The 19,764-nt window shown below is 41.9% G+C and overlaps 2 protein-coding genes across 2 annotated transcripts; one reads left to right on the top strand and one right to left on the bottom strand.

Moving 5' to 3' along the window:
- The first annotated feature begins 1,069 nt into the window (after nucleotides 1-1,069).
- LOC125883668 (high affinity immunoglobulin gamma Fc receptor I-like) lies at nucleotides 1,070-9,241 on the top strand. The gene is made up of 10 exons (XM_049568126.1): nucleotides 1,070-1,412; nucleotides 1,576-1,635; nucleotides 2,821-3,081; nucleotides 3,305-3,550; nucleotides 4,027-4,179; nucleotides 4,262-4,312; nucleotides 5,792-5,836; nucleotides 6,324-6,398; nucleotides 7,450-7,529; nucleotides 8,546-9,241. The coding sequence occupies exons 1-9, from the start codon at nucleotides 1,382-1,384 to the stop codon at nucleotides 7,506-7,508; spliced, it is 981 nt and encodes a 326-aa protein (XP_049424083.1). The 5' UTR covers nucleotides 1,070-1,381; the 3' UTR covers nucleotides 7,509-7,529; nucleotides 8,546-9,241.
- Nucleotides 9,242-11,276: 2,035 nt separating this feature from the next.
- LOC125883669 (butyrophilin subfamily 2 member A1-like) lies at nucleotides 11,277-14,382 on the bottom strand. The gene is made up of 3 exons (XM_049568127.1): nucleotides 14,346-14,382; nucleotides 13,476-13,712; nucleotides 11,277-13,374 (listed from the first exon to the last, which is right to left on the bottom strand). Exons 2-3 carry the CDS (start codon nucleotides 13,681-13,683, stop codon nucleotides 12,641-12,643), a joined length of 942 nt encoding a protein of 313 aa, XP_049424084.1. The 5' UTR covers nucleotides 13,684-13,712; nucleotides 14,346-14,382; the 3' UTR covers nucleotides 11,277-12,640.
- Between the last annotated feature and the right edge of the window lie 5,382 nt (nucleotides 14,383-19,764).

Raw genomic sequence — 19,764 nt, 5'->3', positions numbered from 1 at the left:
GCCAACACACACATGGCTACGTTTAGCCAACACACACACGTGGTTACGTTTAGCCGACACACACACACACACACACGTGGTTACGTTTAGCCAACACACACGTGGTTGGGTTTAGGAAAAAAGACCAGGGTTTGGCTTGGTGGTTGTTGGACCTATCCACCACTCCTCTTGCCCACTCCAGTTGCTGCTTTAACTTTCATCCCTGTCCTTTTGTGTTTCCCTGTTAAGGCAGTTCAATATTAGGACCCAAAAGCAGACACCACCAGAAGACTGAATAGTTTAGACAGTTTATTTTTTTGGGAAAAAAGGAAAGTTGGTTGAAGGCTTGGCTGGAGTGGACAGGTTGGGTTCGGCGGAGCAGGGCAGGTGGTGGAGTTGAAGGAGGAGAAACCAAATTGGCTGCTGAAGACAGAATTGAGGCAGGTCGAGTCTTGTATAGTGGTGGAGCTGGCGAGGAGGATCTGAGGCACAGAGAAAAAACAGGTAAACTGGTTGTCCAGGAAAAAACACCAAAAATACAAATGATCCAAATAGTCTTAGGAAAGGAAGCCTAGACGTCTGTACCGCAACGGAGACTGAACGATCTGGCGGAGTCTGGAGGTCTGAACCAGGGTTATATACACTGCAGGGCTTGATTGGAGATTAGGTGCAGGTGAGGAGAACCAGCAGCTGCAGGAGATCAGATGGGCAGGCAGGAGGAGGGAACCCAGAGTCCACGCCCAGCAACACAGACAGACTGAGACAAACATGACACAATAGGGAGGGGAAAACAGGAAAACACAAGGAAAGGGAGAAGCTACGCCCAAACTCTAACAAAGACGGCTTTTTTAATTGGTTTCTGACACTGCGAGCCACTGTCTGTGTGCCAGATGTTGATTGTGCCCTCTGGGTTGGGAGAGAGTTACTGCCTCCAAAGAAGGAGTTCCAGTATCTTGGGGTTTTGTTTATGAGTGATGGTTATGGTAATAATTATGGCTTGTTATTGGTATTATCTATTTGTATGATTTTATTTCGTTACAGCCCTCAAAACATCCTGATATCTAATAAAGCGTCCTCAACAAGTTTTGAGTGATTCGCACTTAGATCATATTTAGTTGTTTCCTTTCTGTCTGTCAGAGTCTCGTCTTTGACGCTCCTCTTATAACCTCCCAAAATCAGGCTCTGTGGCGCCACCTGTTGAGACTGCACATGTTTTTCTTCTCTCTTTCTAAACCGAGAGCAGCTCAGTCTCAGAGAGACAGCTGCTTGAGTCTCAGTCTCAAGCTGCTGTTTCCTCATCAGCAGAGAAACATGACGTGGAGGAGGAAGAGGAAGAGGAGGTTCTGACTTGAATCATATCTTAAATTCAGTGTGATGTTCAGTCAGTCAGCAGCAAGACAACATGGAGGTCACAGCTCTCTGCGTCACACTGAGTGAGTACTGAGTCTGACACTGTTGGGTTCAGGGGAAACAGATATGATATTGTTTGCATGTGCTCTCTCTGAACACAGGTGGTAAAGAGAGTCACAGTCTGCTGACAGATGTTGTTCAGTTATATATGTTACATGTTCTACAGCAGCTCTCTTGTCTCTGCAGTGATGACGGTGTTGTTGCTGCTGGTCGCACACGTCGACCTCAGTGATTCTCAACATGATGGTAAGAAGCATTTTCATAATGTTTGCACCTGCTGTCATTCAAACAACATCTTAGGCTCCAAATGGATCTCACAGTCCCCACGTTTACAGCCGAGGGCGACAGATACATTTCAATTTCCAAGTGTTTGCAAATATAGAGTTGAAATATATAAAATGAAGGGTACAAACATTTGTCCTTCCATGCTTTAATTTAACATGAACCAGAATTTGCCTTTCAGGAGAACTTCTTAAACATTTAATGCTGGTCCAAACTCTGCTGCGCACATTTTGACGTCACTGCGTTTGAGCTGTGAAAGAGAATTAAAAGTTGTTTTTGCCTAAAAAGATTAATTAAGAAATGATAAAGAGTCACCTTGCTATTTAAAATGATGTTGTTGTTTTTTTAACTGGCTTTCATTTGCTTTCTGTAGTCAGTGTATTACCTGGAGGAGGTGGCGGTCAGCATGGAGACGCAGGCTGTAGTCCCACATGGGTTAGCAACAAAGTTTATTTTAGCTACCTGAAAACAAAATCATTATCAGTTTAGATGTACGCTACGTTAAGAGTACTGTCACAGCTTTACTTTAATGTCAGACACTGACTTCCAACAGGAGAATGAAGCTGTTATATCTCTCTCCTCACAGCCAGACTCCACTGAGAAAACCAGTGATTTAACATCAGTGAACACAGGAGCTGCTGCCCGACTGCTGCCTCCATCAGATAGTTAGTTTGTGTTGCTGTGTGACTTTGGTGTTTAAACAAGTTACTTCAGATTGACCAAAGTCACACAGCAACACAAACTAACTGACTGATCGAAGCAGCCGTAGTGGCGGCTCACGTGTCCAGCTGGCTAATGAGTGTTTTTGCCAGTGGAGTCTGGTGTCTTTGTAGAGTTGGGAGACTGAAGCTGTCAGAACAGGCTGTCTGACATCAAGGTGAAGCTGTGAACATACCCTCAATATAGCGTACACTTACACTGATCTTGGTGTTTTTAGGTGGCGATGATACGTTTTAACGCTGACCCCTTCACAGCAGCACAATGTTTAGCTTTCGTGTCACACACTGGAGCCGTGCTGACTGACATCTACTGTCTGTAACACGCTGACGAGGCATCAGGACCTCATACAACCCCATTAAAAACTCTGAACTATCCCTTTAATACATCTCATCCTGTGTGTGTGTGTGTGTGTGTGTGTGTGTGATGCAGCTTTCCTTCAGGTTGATCCAAACAGACAGCAGCACTTTGCATATGACTCCTTCACAGTGAGCTGTGAGGGTCTGGAGGGACTGACTGGATGGAGAGTGATCAGGAAGATCAAAGGTGTCGTTAATACGTGTTCTCCTTCCTGGTCGACATCAACGGGACCCTGTGTCATCCGTAACGCCTATCCAGCCCTCGACAGTGGAGAATACTGGTGTGAAATAGGAGGAGGGAAGAAAAGCAACTCTGTCAACATCACTGTTGCTGGTGTGTAACCACTGAAACACTGAGTGTGCAAAGTCGTGACTTTTTTGTGTGTCTGTGAACGTCTCAGCTTGAAGATTAATACATACTGCTCACTGTGTGCTGACACAACAAACCGTGACCCCAGTATGCTCCAAACAACATCACCTATTGAGACATTAAAACACAGGAAGCATCTGCCATGTTGTCTTACAGGCTTTCAAACTGTGATTTACATATTCTCTAGATGGCTCAGTGATCCTGGACAGTCCTGCCCGTCCCGTGATGCTGGACGATGCTGTGACTCTGCACTGCAGAGAGAAACGGACGTCCTCCAACCTCACTGCTGATTTCTATAAAGATGGCCACTTCATGGACAGCAGCTCTGCAGGAAACCTGACCATCCAAGGTGTTTCTACGTCTAATGAAGGACTCTACAGGTGCAGCATCCCTGGAGTCGGACAATCACCTGAGAGCTGGCTGACTGTCAGAGGTGAGAGACACCAATGATTTGTACCTCTCCTGTGTCAGATGTTTTAAAGCTCCATAGACTCATCACACATGATGGTAACCTGCTCTGCAGTCCAGCTCAGTGTGACATTACAACTGAGCATCGTTACAGAAACTGTCTCTGTGGGCTTTATAACCTGCTGGTCTGAGAACTAGAGCCAAGGATGTCTTACGCTTTACTGTTTCAGAGACATGTTGAGTTAAAGAATGGACATAGTGACTGTATGAAATGTTTTATTTTAAAGACATACTCTGTTGATTTTCAACCAGCTCTGTGTCACCATGGTGTGGGCAGTGTGTGCAGGTGAAGCCACCCTATGAGGGCCACCTTAACACAGTGTGTCTGCACACACTGCCCACACCATGGTGACAAAGAGCTGGTTGAAAACCAGCTAATTATCCCTTTATACTGATATCACAGCATGAATTTACAGCGTTAGGATCATGTGTCACATACAGAACACACCATTAGCTCTCCAGCAGCTGATGAAGAGCCTCATCATGGCGTTCAGCTCCCTCTGCTGCTCTGCATTGGTGTCAGTGTTTTCTTGCTGGCTCTGCTGCTGTTGGTGAGATTACTGCGATGTAGGAAGCGTCAGACAGTCACTGCAGGTACAGAGAATAAAATACAGACACCACTTCAGTCACTCACACAAACTGTGCTAAACGTGGGCTTTTTCTTTTTAAAATCCAGACATCACAATCCCTCTGTCCTCCGTCCAGTATACCTCTTCTCCAAAAACAGGTGAGAAATACCAACATCTATTCTACATAGCTATAAATATGTGTTATAAATATGTGCATATTTTGTCACTATTGAAGTGAGTCCAGGGAGGCAGGTGGGCGGAGACACTTTTAATCCATTCAGTCCAAACATTTTTATAGATCCACAAATCAGGCCCAAAAGGACTTTAACCCTTCAACACCCTGTAAGAGGGAGTTTTAAAGTTACCCCCGCGCCACACTGTCTGTGTGAACAGCACATGATCGTGTTCACACAGACAGTGGTGCTGCTATAGATCTGCCTGCAGCTGTATCTACTGTATTTCCACAATTAAGAGCTGATATTCCACTCTTTCATGGAGCCGTGCAGCCACTGTAATATTAGCTGCGCGGTCATACAAATATTTCACAATAAAAGCCTCATGGATTCTGTCCACAGAAATCTTGTCAGAGCGCTTTTATTTTGAAACAGAAACAGGAGAGGTTGAGTAAAACAGAAGTATTAATATTTCTCCAAGTCTGTGAGTGATCTCAACATTGAAACTGTAGTGAAAGGAGGTTTAATGTCAATAGGATTATCAAAAGACTATTTTCATTCTATTTTCTCTGAGAACAAGTGACACACACACGAAAACAAAATTGGCGAGCCTCTGAATCTCTATATGTGTCACAGCTGAGCAGCACTACTCACACGGGCAGTCTGGCTGCTTGATCCTGTCAACACTGGCACCTAAAAGAAATACCAACAGGTTCCGTGATGAACATGGGCTGCTCACACAGGCAGTGTGGCCCAGGGCTTAGAGTAGCAGCACTGCTCAGCTGCAGAACATCTACAGAACAGGAGTCTCACCTGTTTTTCTGTGTGACGCAAAGTTTCTGCAAAAATAGACAGTGAAAATGGTCTTTTATTAATCATACTGAGGTTATATCACTTTTCACTACAGTTTCAACCAACTCAACTTTCCTGTATGTGTTTCAAAATAAAAGCCCTCTAAGAATCTCTCTGTTGACAGAATTACTTTATCTGTAAACACAAGGCCTTTAATGGTCAAATATTGTCATGACAATGAAGTGACTTTAACAGCTTCATTAATAAATGAAGTATTGACTTTTACTGAGCAAATACAACAGATACAGCAGCAGGCAGATCTGCAGCAGTGCCACAGCAACAACACTGTCTGTGTGAACACTGCACACATGCAAGCCACAGCAGTTCAGCGAGGTAGCTGTCACGTGTTGCTTATGCAGGCAGTGTAGCCCGGGCATTCAGCCCTGCAGAAACATCACCATGTTTGGACCCTTGACCTTGAAAAACAAATCAATATTATTAATTTTCCACAGAACTTCAAAAACACTTCTGTGACAAATTAAATCAGAAGAGAAGTTTATCAGTTCAGTTCTACCCAGCCAGAATTGAGTCCAAAACTCTGCTACTTGTGTACAGTACAACGCTCTTACTGACTACGGACCTTTTTATTCTCTGAATTCTTTACCATTTTAGACACCAGCTGCACTCAGAGTCCACCTCAACATTCAGCCAGACCCGGTGAGTCTTCAGTCTTCAATTCATATTGATGCATGCATGTGCTCACTCTTTCCTAGATTGCATCGGTACATTTCTCAGGTCCTATGTCCAGCTGCCTTTGTTTGATTGTTTGGTTTTTTGCAATGGTTGCGTACACAGAATAAGACTCCTGCCATTTTCAGAGGAGGAGGTTTTCATGATGAAACAGGCTAACTTTTACCAAAGCACAAAGAAATGCAATGTTTATTTTTGTTGTTTTAAGTATCAGACATTATGTATGTAAAAGAATCCAAGGTCTTGAAAACCACAAACTAAAACAGCTCTGAGTGTATTAGAATAAAGCGCATGCATTCACTTATATAATCATATTTACAGGAGTATATTTAGAGAATTTATTTATAAATCAGCTGATTTGCTTTGGAAGTAAATGATTTCATTTTGAGCCAGTTTATAATTTTGTAAAGAGGTGTTTGCCCATATACCAACCTGCTCCTTTATTATGTTTCAGTGTGTGAAGAGGACGGCGAAGCTGTTTGGAAACATGCAACATATGCTGCCGTCACAAAACCCAGGAGAGAGCGAGGTAATTAACTGAGAAACACAGAATGCAACGTGTACAGGTAATGTCTATGTAAAAGATGACGTTCCCATAGATTAAACTTTGCAGCTTGTGACAGCCACTGAATTACTAACCTCACATTTATAAACCGCGTTTGAAAGTTAGTGTATTTATAGACTGTATCAGACTGTGTCCACTTCAGCAGCGTCAGGCCTCACTTACAAAAACCACCCGAGATCCCACAGACAGAAAAAGGTAGATGGGCCCCTCGGCTCGTTGTGTAGAAGCTCCTGTTTTGGCTGCACTAAGGTCACAGAAGAGGCTGTTTCGTCAAGTCACCACCATTAAAATAATACATGACTATGCACGCTTTACATTTATTTATAACAGGACAACAAGTACTTTAAGCCACCTTGCAGCCTCATACGCTGTGTGGGTAAGTGAGTGGGTGGTCAGTGTTTTATAAATATACAGACTGATGTGCTGGAGTAAATTTGGACGCACGTTAACTCTCAGATTTTTTATCTGTGTTGCCGCACATAAGACAGAAGGAAGTAATATACAAGTCTAATGACAAGATGTTGTAGATGTTGACTTGTTTTGTCACAGTCAAAGAGCAAAGTATTCATTCATTGGTAAAATTTAAGAACAGGGTCAAAGAGTATCAGTTCTCTTTTGGGAATTGCTATTACTATCCTCCTTAACTCTATGAAGGCAGGCACTGGATGGATTTTGGGAGGGTCCAAGGACAGAAGGTGCCGAATGTTGTAAACCCCTCTGAGGTCAACTGTGATTGTGATATTGGGCTTTATCAACTAAATTGAATTGAATTTTCTCAATGTTTAACACAAATTTGAAGTTGGGTATCATCTGTGTAATAATGTTTGGAAACACAACGTAAATTGTGAATGGTGTGACAGGAAAAACAAAGGAAGCATTTTATAGAAAAGAAATGGGCCAATAATAGAGCCTTGTGGTACCTCACATTAATAATCATTTAACTGGTTTTATTTAAAATATTGTTCAATCATATTTTTATGTTTGTCTCAGGTTTCTGAAATTGTTTCTCTTTCAGATGTTGAGGAGCCCACGTTTATGCCTGTGTACCACACCCTAAGCCTGGGGACGGACTAGCAAACAGACCGCCATGAAGAGGTACTGAACTGGAAGTTGATGTGTTTTGACTCTTTTGCTGGAAAATTTTGACTAAAATATGTTGGGACAGGAAGCTACACGGCCTAAAATGATAATGTTATTCTTTCCAAGTATTTTGGTATATTTGATAGGCTACTTTTATGGCAATACATAAATAAATCAAATGTTGGCACAGTGGTACAGTGGTTAGTGTTGTCGCCTCACAGCAAGAGGTGGGGGGTTAGAACCCAGGGTGGAGGAGCCCTTCTGTCCGCAGTCTGCATGTTCTGCTGTGTGTGCTCCGACATGTTCTCCCCATGTCAGCGTGGGTTTCCTCCAGGTGCTCCGACATGTTCTCCCCTTATCAGCACCACTGTGGTCCAGAAGCTCTGACCAATTTAGTTTGTTAAAATGCACGACTTTAAAGTTCTTCAGGGTTTTATCGGTTTCAGCTTTTGGTAAACAAATAATTAAGAATTCTGAAAAGTCATTTGTTTGCAAAACAGACCCAGCTGCTCGGTGACATCTGTTGTGACAACTTTGTTCTATATTAAAGGGAAATTTCAGTTTATTTCAACCTGTCTCCTATCGTCCTAAATTTGTTTCAAGTGACTAGTGACATAAAAATAATAGTTAGCATGTTAGCCGTTAGCCTAGATACAGCCGGGGCGCATAGTAGCGTCAGACCTGTTAAAACGTAAGTGAACGGGCAACCTTCAAGTGCAAAGTTAGTCCACTAAACAAGCTTTTTTTCCACAAAGACCGCCTCATATCGTTAGGATAAATGTCAGAGAACATATAGAAAACGACATGTAAACGTGTTGTCTTACCTTACCGGTGTGCTGCCATGTTTGTTTACTAGTCACTAGTGACTTGAAACAAATTTAGGACAATAGGAGACAGGTTGAAATAAATCGAAATTTCCCTTTAATATCGGTCTTATTTCAGGTCTGCGTTAAATGCATGAGCACAGATGTGAGTTATAAAGTTTTAACCATGCTGAGAGCTGTGGTCTTTGTTGTCTGTGTGTCTTGCAGGTGACTGAGAGCAGAGAGCCCTGACTGAAGGAGGGAGGAGAGTCTATTTAAAGCTATGTGATGTGCACACAGCTGTTTCTGTAATATGCTTATGAAATACTTTGATCTGTGACGATCATCAGCAGCGTGGGAGTAAAAGTTAACCATACTCAGGTTATGGACATGTGCTGATTCTTAATTAAAGACACTGTGTGACTTGTTATGAAGTGGAACCCACCTAAAAACACATCGTCTTCATCATCATCATCATCACCATCATCACCCTGTGAGAGCAAGAGCTTCAGCTGTCTATTTTAGGAGCTGTCAGTCTGTAACAGTCAAACCACACCGTGCTCTCCGCTCTGTTCTCACACCTGCAGACACTGTTTAAAAGACGAGAGCCGCTGCAGCTTTTTAACGCCCTCACTGTGACCTCTGTGGTCACACTGTGGGAACTATTGTGATGTACTACTGACCTGAAAGTTGGCTCGAACATTACTGTTGTTGACCATCAACATGCTGTCAGAATGGTACAGTACTGTCAACACATGACCTGTCCTGAATAAAGAGATCGCCACCTGCTGGGTTAGAGAAGCAACAAGTCAAACAAAGGCTATCTGACTGTGTTACTGAGTGAGACACTGGACCTGTTGTTGTGATGTTTGGGCTGCACATGATTTCTAGTAAGACATTAGCAACAACCGCACAAAATACTTATTGACTGTAATGAGTGACACCATTTCAGGTCTCGTGCTGCCTCCCAGCGCCGCCTGTTATTATGACTGAGATGCAACATTCTTCTGTACTGCAGTCTTAATTTAAAAATGCCTTTTTAATCATATCCAGGAAACAAAACACCATAAACATCACATAAAACACAAAAAGAGTGCAAACTCTATAACCCTTTCTACACAGAGATGGCGCTGTGGGGCCGCCATGACGACCCTCCTCTATGCCTGCTTTTCATTTGTCCACAGAACCAAAGAACAGGCATCGTTCTGCTCCAGTGTGTCACTACACACTGCGTCCTGGCACCTGCGATCAGAGGAGGCATGAAGGACGTGACATGTAACACAGCAACACCCAAGTGTGAAATATAACATACGTGTCAGCAGCTCTTTATAAACAATAACAATGACATCACATGTCAACAACAATCATTTAGCATCCCTGCTGCTGTTCTTGTTCTTTGAGTTAGCTGCTAACTGCTATCAGCTGCTGTTCTTAGTCTTTGAGTTAGCTGCTAACTGCTAACTGCTGCTGTTCTTGTTCTTTGAGTTAGCTGCTAACTGCTAACAGCTGCTGTTCTTCTTTGAGTTAGCTGCTAACTGCTGCTGTTCTTCTTTGAGTTAGCTGCTTACTGCTAACAGCTGCTGTTCTTCTTCTTTGAGTTAGCTGCTAACTGCTAACAGCTGCTGTTCTTCTTTGAGTTAGCTGCTAACTGCTGCTGTTCTTGTTCTTTGAGTTAACTGCTAACTGCTAACAGCTGCTGTTCTTGTTCTTTGAGTTAGCTGCTAGCCGCTCACAGCTGCTGTTCTTCGTCTTTGACTTAGCTGCTAACTGCTAACAGCTGCTGTTCTTCATTGAGTTAGCTGCTAACTGCTAACAGCTGCTGTTCTTCTTTGAGTTAGCTGCTAGTTGCTAACTGCTAACAGCTGCTTTTTTAAATCTCCCAACACATGTCATCAAAACGTCACACCAGTTCCATCACATGTTTCCGGCCACTTAATGAGAAGATGACATCGTTTCCCAAACGCTCTGCTTTACGTGCCAACGTGGAAACAAAGGCACCAGAGCTTTGACACAAACCTGCACCTCAGAAGGGTTTCAGCCTTTTCAGACACTTTTTCATATCATTCATTTTCTCCTTTAAGAAGCTGACACTCAAAGCAAAGAATCAACGAACTTGAAACTTTATCACTTTATTAAATAAAATACATTTCCTGTACGTTACAGATTTACATGTGTGTGTTATTACTGTAGTAATGTGTCACTGCATTAACCACAGTTCTTCACATGTGATCCATCTGTGTGACCTCTGCACACACTTCACCTGCCATACACGCTGCAGTCGTCATGAGCCTGGTTTGGTTTCTGGTTTTCTTGTGGACGTTGTTTTGAAATTTCCTGTTTGTGATCTTTCTCGTTTCATGTTATTCATTAATGTTTAATCTGCTTCCTGTTTTATTTTAGTTACCAATTAACCTGCATGTCTTTGGACTGTGGGAGGAAGCCGGAGTGCCCGGAGAGAACCCACGCTGACACGGGGAGAACATGCAAACTCCGCACAGAAGGGCTCCCACACCCGGGATCGAACCGGCAACCCTCTTGCTGTGAGGCGACAGTGCTTACCACCACACCACCGTGCTGTCCCCTATAAATATATGAAACTCCTAAAATCTTTATGATTCCTGTCTTTGATAAATGAAACGTCACTGCTATATAATCCTGCTTCACATGACCTTTTACATCAACATCACATGACAGTGAATGTTTCTGCATTTTATAGATTACATGATTTTTTTCACTTTTCAAACAGGTGATCGTCTAAATCTATTAAAGCTCTATGCTGCCCTCTAGAGGATAAGTTTTGCTAGTGGCACCTTCTACATGAGCCTCATTATGTATTGCTGATGTACAGGGATGTGATGTGGTCTTATGAGAGGCATAATTCAATTCAAACAATCCTCAGAGTTTGTTCAGAGGATCATCAGAAGCACTTACTTTCGTGTCAGTCTGTCCAGTAGCTTCAGAGATATTTGGGTCTGGACCAAACTGACCAGCTGACTGAGGTTAGGGTAAACCAAAATAAGACTCATGAAAGGAAGTCGACACCAGCCAAACTTTATTTGTAAAGAACATCTAAAAGCAGCTGCAGTCGACCTGAACAGGCACAGAATACAAAAACAGATTAATACAGAAGCAAACACCAACCAGAACCATAGAATATAACATGATACCGTAACATAACCCAGACTGTTTACAGACAAGCAAAGATCAATCTTTAAACAGACAAGAAGCCAGTGGAGGGAGGGCAGTACTGGTGTTATAGGATCCCATCTTCTTTAAAGTAGGTAGACCTCTAATTTGGCTAAAAGTCTGGACAAAGCTGCTTTTGATATCTTTAGGTTACCAGGATAACCCCGGTTCTCTGATAACCAAGTGCCTGAAGGTGCTTCCCATAGTGCGATACAGAATGATCACAGCGATTGTTTAAAGAGACGATCTGTGACTGAGTAATAACATCACACTACTTTCACATTTGCTCCTGACAGACAACAGTCATACATCACATGACCACTAGAGGTCCCTGTCAGGTAAGAGGCTTTCTTGAGGGTTAAAGAGTTAAAGGTTGAAGAAATGCTCAGCCTCTTCCTGCGCTCTGTCACGGTTTCATAACCTGCCAGTAAAACTGACTGCTTCTGTTTAAACGGGAGCTGTGTAGGAATTTCTCCTGTCTAGTGTTGAGATCATATATTGCATTCAAACGGATAGCGCACTCTAGCGCCTCACTGTTTCAAAACCATATTGCAACAACGTTAGCCAATCTGTACGAAAAAGCTATGATAACATTGATGAAACCATGTCATCCGATACTTCATGTAGTATTCATTCAGGCTCCTACACAGACACACACGACGCCAGTTGACTGTTAGCGCTGTTAGTGCTGTTAGCGGCGCTGTTAGCGACGCTGGTCGCTAACAGCTGTTAGCCGCTGTTAGCTGTTATTCTCCTTCAGCAGCTCCCGCCAACTGGGAAAGGCTACTCCGATGCTGACCCTTGTTTTTTGAAATCGCCGGTCACGTTGCCTTTTTGCCTGTTTTCAAATGCACCGGCACTTGTGACTAGCCTGCTTGCTGCTGCTTTTCGTCACTCAGGCAGAAACCGACAAGTGAAAACGTGAAAGGCGATTCCGTATTTCTCAAGTATGTCCCTGTACATACCTGTATTTTCAAGATGGCGCACGTACATGATGAGACACCGGTCGCAATGTATATGTAAATGAGAATTTTGGAGCTTACGGACATACTTAGATAGGCTGATGGAGGTAAACACACATGTGCTTACACATAGTGCCTTTAAGATCTATGACGAGATGAATGATCCTGTTTGTCTTTATGCCTCTGAATGTTCTGACCTGAGGCTCTTTTGAATTTCCTCTCTCTGCTTTTCTATCTCTTCCAGTTGTTGATTAATCTGCTCCTCGTCATCGTCTAACATTGTCTTCCTCCGTGTCACTACATTAATTCCACACAGTGTTGACTTTAAAAACGTGTCTGTGGTCCGTATTTTATTCTCCAGTTCCTTCTTTACTGTGTCAAGTTTAGTTTTGGTTTCTAAAATCTGTTTTTCATTCTGTTTCTCTGCTGAGCATTCAGTATCATCTTCATTTATCAGTTCTGATTTCCTTTGCAGTGACAGAAACTGACACTGGTTCTCAAACCTGTTTTTCTCTAACTTCTGCAGTTCTAATCTGAGGTCATGTTCCTGGTTCTCCAGATCCTTCTTTTGACCCATTAATAAATGAACAGCTCCTACCACATCTTTACGCTCTTCCTCCACTGCCTTTAACTCTGCATCAAGCTTTGCTTTTGTCTCATCCAAATCCTTGATGTCCATGTTCTCCAACATGATCGGCAGTGTTTCTCTCTTCTCCCTCATGAGCAAGGGAATGTCTGTGTTGTTTCTTGAAGGTGTTGTAAAGTTGTTGCTCGTTCTAACAGACTGTCTTTTTTGTTTCCGTCTCCATTTCCAGACAATAAAGACAACTAAAGGAATAACCATGAAAACCACAGCCAAGCTGATGGTGATGGGAGCAGCAGGTCTGCATGCAGCATTTAGGAAATCACCTGTAATGATAAAACAAAGAAAACAAACATCTTGACCTTCAATATTTGGCATTAAAACAGTGACCATATGAATATAAAACTGTTCCTCTGCTGGACTCTACAGGTGAAGCTGTTGCCGTGTCTCTTCTCCACAGTCACTCTGCTGCTGACAGTATAGAGGTCATCAGGACCTCTGACTGTCTCTGGAGGTCCAGCAGAGACGAGGTTTCCCTCACCGTCCAGCCACAACACCTCAGGCTCTGGATGCCAGCCTGCAGACTCACACTGCAGATCCACTCCTCTGAGGTCTTTATCATCGTCAGTCCTCATTAAGCTAATGGTGAGTGATGAAACTGTACCTGATAAAAGAGAGGAAGAATTTACATTACAGTTGCAACTAAAAAGTCTAGATTGAAATTCTTGACATGTCCTCATCCCAGGCCATCAAATATCATCACTTTGTTGGTGGACTTTCATGTCTACACATAACGCTCTAGGTATCCATCAGCGTCTGCTCTTGACGTTCCAGGACAGGACGTCAACAAGGTAAGGTTTAGACAAGAGAGGGACATGGCAACCAGCAGCCAAACATCAGCAAAAGCATAGGATAAGGTTCAGAAAAAAACAAAATGGTTTGGCTTTTTCATCGTACTGTGGAAATCTCATAGTGTTGCATCCCCAGTACCAACACGGCCGGTGCCATCCTGCAGTGTTCTGAAGTGACTCCATCCATCTGCCTATCATACCGCTGTGAAAGGTGGCTTTTGGCGTTGGTGTCTGACGCCAAAATCATTGACAAAATGGCAGTATTTGACGACTTCAGGGACCAGCTTGTATAATCAAGACAGAAAAACTTTAAAACAAATGCTCTCATTCATCAGCAGCTACCACTGAAACACTCTTTAAAAATCCAGGTCTCACTTTCCTGCTGTAGATAAATGCGTTTCCACTGATCAGCTGAGGTTTAAAGCCAAGATGATTTATCCACTCACCAACAACAAGCTCAGCAGTAGAGTCTCTGTGCAGTGTGGGGATGAAGCATCTGTATTTCCCCTTGTCTCAGAGTTTTACTTTGCAGAGTTTCAGTGAAATGTCTCCATGTCTCAGTTTGTTGATGGACACTGACGTTCTATTTACGTAGGACGGATGCTTTTTCTTCTCTAGTTCCACGCCATCACGCATCACACGGATAAATCTAGGATTCAGGGCAGGTCTCGTCCACTCTATAGTCATGTCAGTGACGTCCACAGCAGGTTCCAGATGGCATGGTAACATGATGTCTTCGCCAACTGTCACCACTATCGGCTGCGGTGGACCAACCATCTGAGACTGACCTGAAAAGAAATGTTCACGAACATATGGCCTTAACTTTGACAGACACAGATTGATATATTTGATATATTTTTTAATCAGGTTAAACTGATGTGTCAATGTTCAGAGTGCGAAGAAACTCACTAACTTTATCAAGTTAAAGTGCATGTGATCGGACATAAATGTTGCAGGATATTTTATAATGGAGCTGAGTTTTTTGTTTGTAACTGAAATGTTAAGTTGGATCTCATCTGCATATAATGACACAAAACAACGTAGGTCCCAGAAGTGAACCCTGCGGTACTTCACACGTCACCAGACAACACAGATTCACATCTGAATTTAAGATTTCCTTTTACACACATACAGAGAAAACTGTTACGGGCATGTGATATATAATTCTCAAAAAATAAGGGGTGATTATTGGACTTTCATTAAATCGATGTAGTTTTTAATATTATACTTAATTTATGTACGTCCTGTGTGAAATAAAAAGTCAATTTTGTTTGATGTGTTGATAAACACACTGTTGCAGAGCACTGACATTAATCACACTATTTTACGTTACATTATGTGACACTTATTTTCATCCAAAACATGATCATTTTTTCTAAACCCAGCAAAGAAGTTTTGTTGCTTCAACATAATTGTAACCGTTTAACAACTTTACCTTGAGTTACAATGTATTCAGCTGTGCATCATGTAGAGACACTACAACAACATACACTGGGTGGCTTGTGCGTCTGATGCCGAGCGGTGTGATAAACCCTTGGTGTCTGATAACCTGAAAATAAAAACAGGTTGACGGGGCTTACGATGTGCTATGTTTATCTGATAGTGGCATGCATCTCATCATCAGCCACCCCAGATGTTACAATAGTATATGAAGCATCACTTTAGGCAGAGCACTGAATTTGAACTTCTGTCAGCATCAGCTACTTCTAGTGATGGTCAAATGAAGCCTCATGAACCACGTTCTTTATTTTCTGACTCCACCAGATGGCGCTCTTGGTTTAAAGATGAAGGCTGAAGGACTGGCAGTGAAGTGTGCTTTCAAACCTTTGTTGAACAGACAGCGCCATCCAGTGGCTTCAGAGAATAAAGACTGGTTCATGAGGCTTCATTTGGCCATCATTAGCTACCTCCATGTTGGCTCATTCATAGCTGTGTGGCTAGCTGTAAATCACAGCCTTGACTTCACTCTGTGCTTTTTGTAAAACCAGAGCCGTGATGAGGTTGTAGGTGGAGCACTTTGGGGAGGCAGCAGAAACTCACAACCTGATCTCACAGAAATACCTGAAATGACCACGACCTCTTAACACCGCATTCCGTGGTGGCAGCACGTAATGGGTTGAAATTACGTGCTGCCACCATGAAAACAATGCCAGTGTAAAGTCAGTTAGGGTCCTCTCCCGTGGTGGATACACGGATTCCCTGATTCAATCACGTCACGTCAACCTGGTTTTCCTCAATGATATCTTTAACATTCCTGTACACACACAAAAACGCGGAAGTGTCCTTGATAACTCAACAATATGACAGGTTAATGTCAAGGCCATAAAATAAAATAAATGTATTTTGCCAGCTTTTGATAGCGTAGGGCTTTAAGAGCATTGTGCTGTGGGCAGATGGGGCGCGTTCCACTACTGTTTTGTAGCTGCTGTCTGCCGTCTGTGGGCTTCATTCCATTTCAGATTGCCATCCGTCTGCCGTAACTGAATCCAAACGCCACTAATAAATAAATAAATAAGAAGATAAAAATAAGGCTGAGCACGGAAGAACCAGAGAGGAAACACCATCACATGGAGCCGTCTGCCCCTGGCAACCCGGCCACCCTCCACTCCACCAGGGGAGAGCGGACCCCAAGCCAGCGCCACAGAACCAGCGCTGCCCCCTGGTTATACCTCCGACCGTGGCAGCTGTCACACAAACCGCTGCTGAACATTATACATTTTGATACAGGTAGGCTGTATACATATTGCAAAACTCTGTAAAAGTACACCAAAGCATATTTTCCTTTCCAAATATTTATTTGAAAATGAAACCATTCATACGGTCAATATAAAACATTTTGTTAGTAATAAAAAACAAATGTAATCTCAATGTGACCGCGCCAGCCGGCGGGACTGTGGCTGAACCACTTCCAATGTTCGTTCATTCATTCACTCATTCATTCATTCATTCATTCAATCATTCAATCGCGTGTTCAATGTGTGTGTGTGTGTGTGTGTGTGTCAGAGAGGAGTATCAATAAAAAAAAGTAATTATTTCGGTGTTTATTTCTTTTATTCTTCCGTTTTTTTTAAATTAAAATGCGTAATATAGCCAACAATATTATAGACCAAATGTTAATCTAATTATTATTGTAGAATGTATTTAGCAAATCACCACTCTCAACTGGAGACAGCAGCAAAAAAAAGGCATTATAAAAAGCCGACAAATAGTGTTAATTAATTGACGTGAGACACTGAAGAGGTTGTCTCCTATAGTCTGTAATTTTTTATTTTTTTTATCATAACTTCTCGGAAATTACTCAAAAGTAGAACATGCTAAAAGTAAATACAATAATAGGCTAAATAGTATCTAAGCAATAATAAAGTGTCTAAACAATAATAAATATTATCTAAGTTATCTGTTAGGCTGCCATTCCACTCTGTAAATAGATTTTAACATTTCAATATGATTTGAATATTATTTTTGTCTACTTCATTATTGTTATTATTGGTTTTACTTGTTAGTAGTATTGTATTGTGTGAGGATGACTCATGTTAGTAACTATCTACAGTAAAAAGAAACAAACAAAACTCATTTTCTACACGGGGCCTTCAAAGTGCTCTCTGAAACTACACCTGGCATGGCTTGTGTCCAAACAATGAAAACTCTAAACTTTGTCGTAGAGCTAAACCAAACACATCATTGGAAAGGTCTCAACCTGGAGAGTAACATATGTCAGTATGAAGATTCTACATGGCTCCTGCTTTCAGCCCCTGACCTTTGAACCTTGACCTCAGTGCATGTTTGAGGGCTTATAACTCAGCAGCTAAAGGGGGACAGACATGGGACCAACTGTTATAGAGAGCTCTTGACCTCAGCTATCATGTGAGTGTAGTCAACAACTGAGGGTGCTGTCAGATATGGATAAAATATGGATAAAATTCATTTTCACCCATTTAGAAATTAGATATTTAAAATCTGATTACACAAATGTGTTTACCATCCCCTTAAAGTCCACAGTGTGCTCTCAATTCAGTATTTACAACTTCCAAATCTGGGAAAAACACTTTTTTTAAAAAAACTACAATTCCCTGGGACCGCTCCATGCAGTTTGATACATATCAGCAACATAGTTGTAGTTCTTCTGATTTGCAAAGTAGGGCTCTAAATAGGGTTGTAAAAAGATATATCTACTGAATATATCTAATATCTAGTAAAGCCGAACTAGTTATTACACTGCACCTAGATGAACTATGGTAAGAAAAAGTAAAGATGTCGGCTAATTTTCGATATTTTAGCTAATACACTAGAAACGGCGTTTTTGGGACAGTAGGTTCGTTTGCGGCTTGCTGTAAAATAGGGTTGTAAAAAGATAGATCTACTGAATAAATCTAATATCTAGTTAAGCCGAAGTAGTTATTACGCTGTATCTAGATGAATTATGTTAAGAAAAAAAGCAAGGATCTTGGCTAATCGTAGTTATTTTAGATAGTACTCTAAAAACGGCGTTTTTGGGACGGTAGGTTTTTTGCGGCTTGTTGTAAAACAGCGTCGTAAAAAGATACATCTACTGAATATATCAAATGTCTAGTAAAGCTGAACTAGTAATGACACTGCACCTAGATGAACTATGTTAAGAAAAAGTAGGCATGATGGTTCATTTCAGATATTTTAGCAAGTTCTCTAGAAACGGTGTTTTTGTGATTGAATATTTGAATAGGCTATAACAAATATCTAGAACAGCCGAACTATCACGTTATTATCATTATTATTATTATTGGTGGGAAATTATAACAGAGGAATATATTTGCCGTTTTAATATCAAGAACACTTCCGTGTTTTTGTGTGTGTACAGGAATGTTAAAGATATCATTGAGGAAAACGAGGTTGACGTGACGTGATTGAATCAGGGAATCCGTGTGTCCACCACGGGAGAGGACCCTAACTGACTTTACATTGGCATTGTTTTCATGGTGGCAGCACGTAATTTCAACCCATTACGTGCTGCCACCACGGAATGCGGTGTTAAGAGGTCGTGGTCATTTCACGTGTTTCTGTGAGATCAGGTTGGAAACTCAACAACAGATGAGGACAAGATGGGAACTAATGCTCTGCATGTTTTGGAGGGTCATTAAATCTGGCATTTGCTCCTCAACTTGAATGTTACTGAAATTATCTTTGTAGTTTGTGTAACATGAAAACAGTCTGGGGCAAACGTGTTGTGATGTAAGCAGCAGCAATTTGAGATTTGGAAGCGTGTCACTGATATCTTTACCTCTACAACCACATGTTAGGAAAAGAAAGGCAACAGTGTAATGGAAAACCAACTTGCCGATGGCACTGACTCGACGTTTAGAGGGCCATTCATCCGTCAGCAGAGGCATCCTAGAGTTTGGAAAATGTACATTTTCATCTCAATTCATGCAGGAGATTTGAGGCAGTGAAAATCACCATAACGCAGTCCTCATATTAATCTGATTTCATTGATTTGGGTTAGAGTAAGCCACGCCACACTTCCTGTAGTGTTTATTCACATGATCATGTGACACACATGTTCTGTCTAAGAGCTATCAGTAGTGTTTTCCTTCAGTCTTTATTCACTCATGTGCACCGCAGGTATCTAACTTTAAATGAAGAACTTTAAAGCTCTGTCGCTTTCATATTAAATAAGGATAAAACATTGTTTCAGCCTACCTGTTGGCAGCTCAGACGGTCTCCTCCATGCTGAATCTCACTGAAGTAATGTTTAATGTCAAAGTCCACTCAGATCACATGTGCTGTACTGAACTGTGACTGTTAATCCTTAATAAGCAGATCTCTGTTGCAGACTGTGACCATTGAATTTGATCAGTTAGAAACATATAGTACCAGAGGAAGACTCCAGCT

The sequence above is a fragment of the Epinephelus fuscoguttatus genome, linkage group LG23 (genome assembly GCF_011397635.1).
Source record: "Epinephelus fuscoguttatus linkage group LG23, E.fuscoguttatus.final_Chr_v1".
In the NCBI taxonomy this organism is placed as follows: Eukaryota; Metazoa; Chordata; class Actinopteri; order Perciformes; family Serranidae; genus Epinephelus; species Epinephelus fuscoguttatus.
This window is presented reverse-complemented; position numbering and strand designations above follow the sequence as displayed.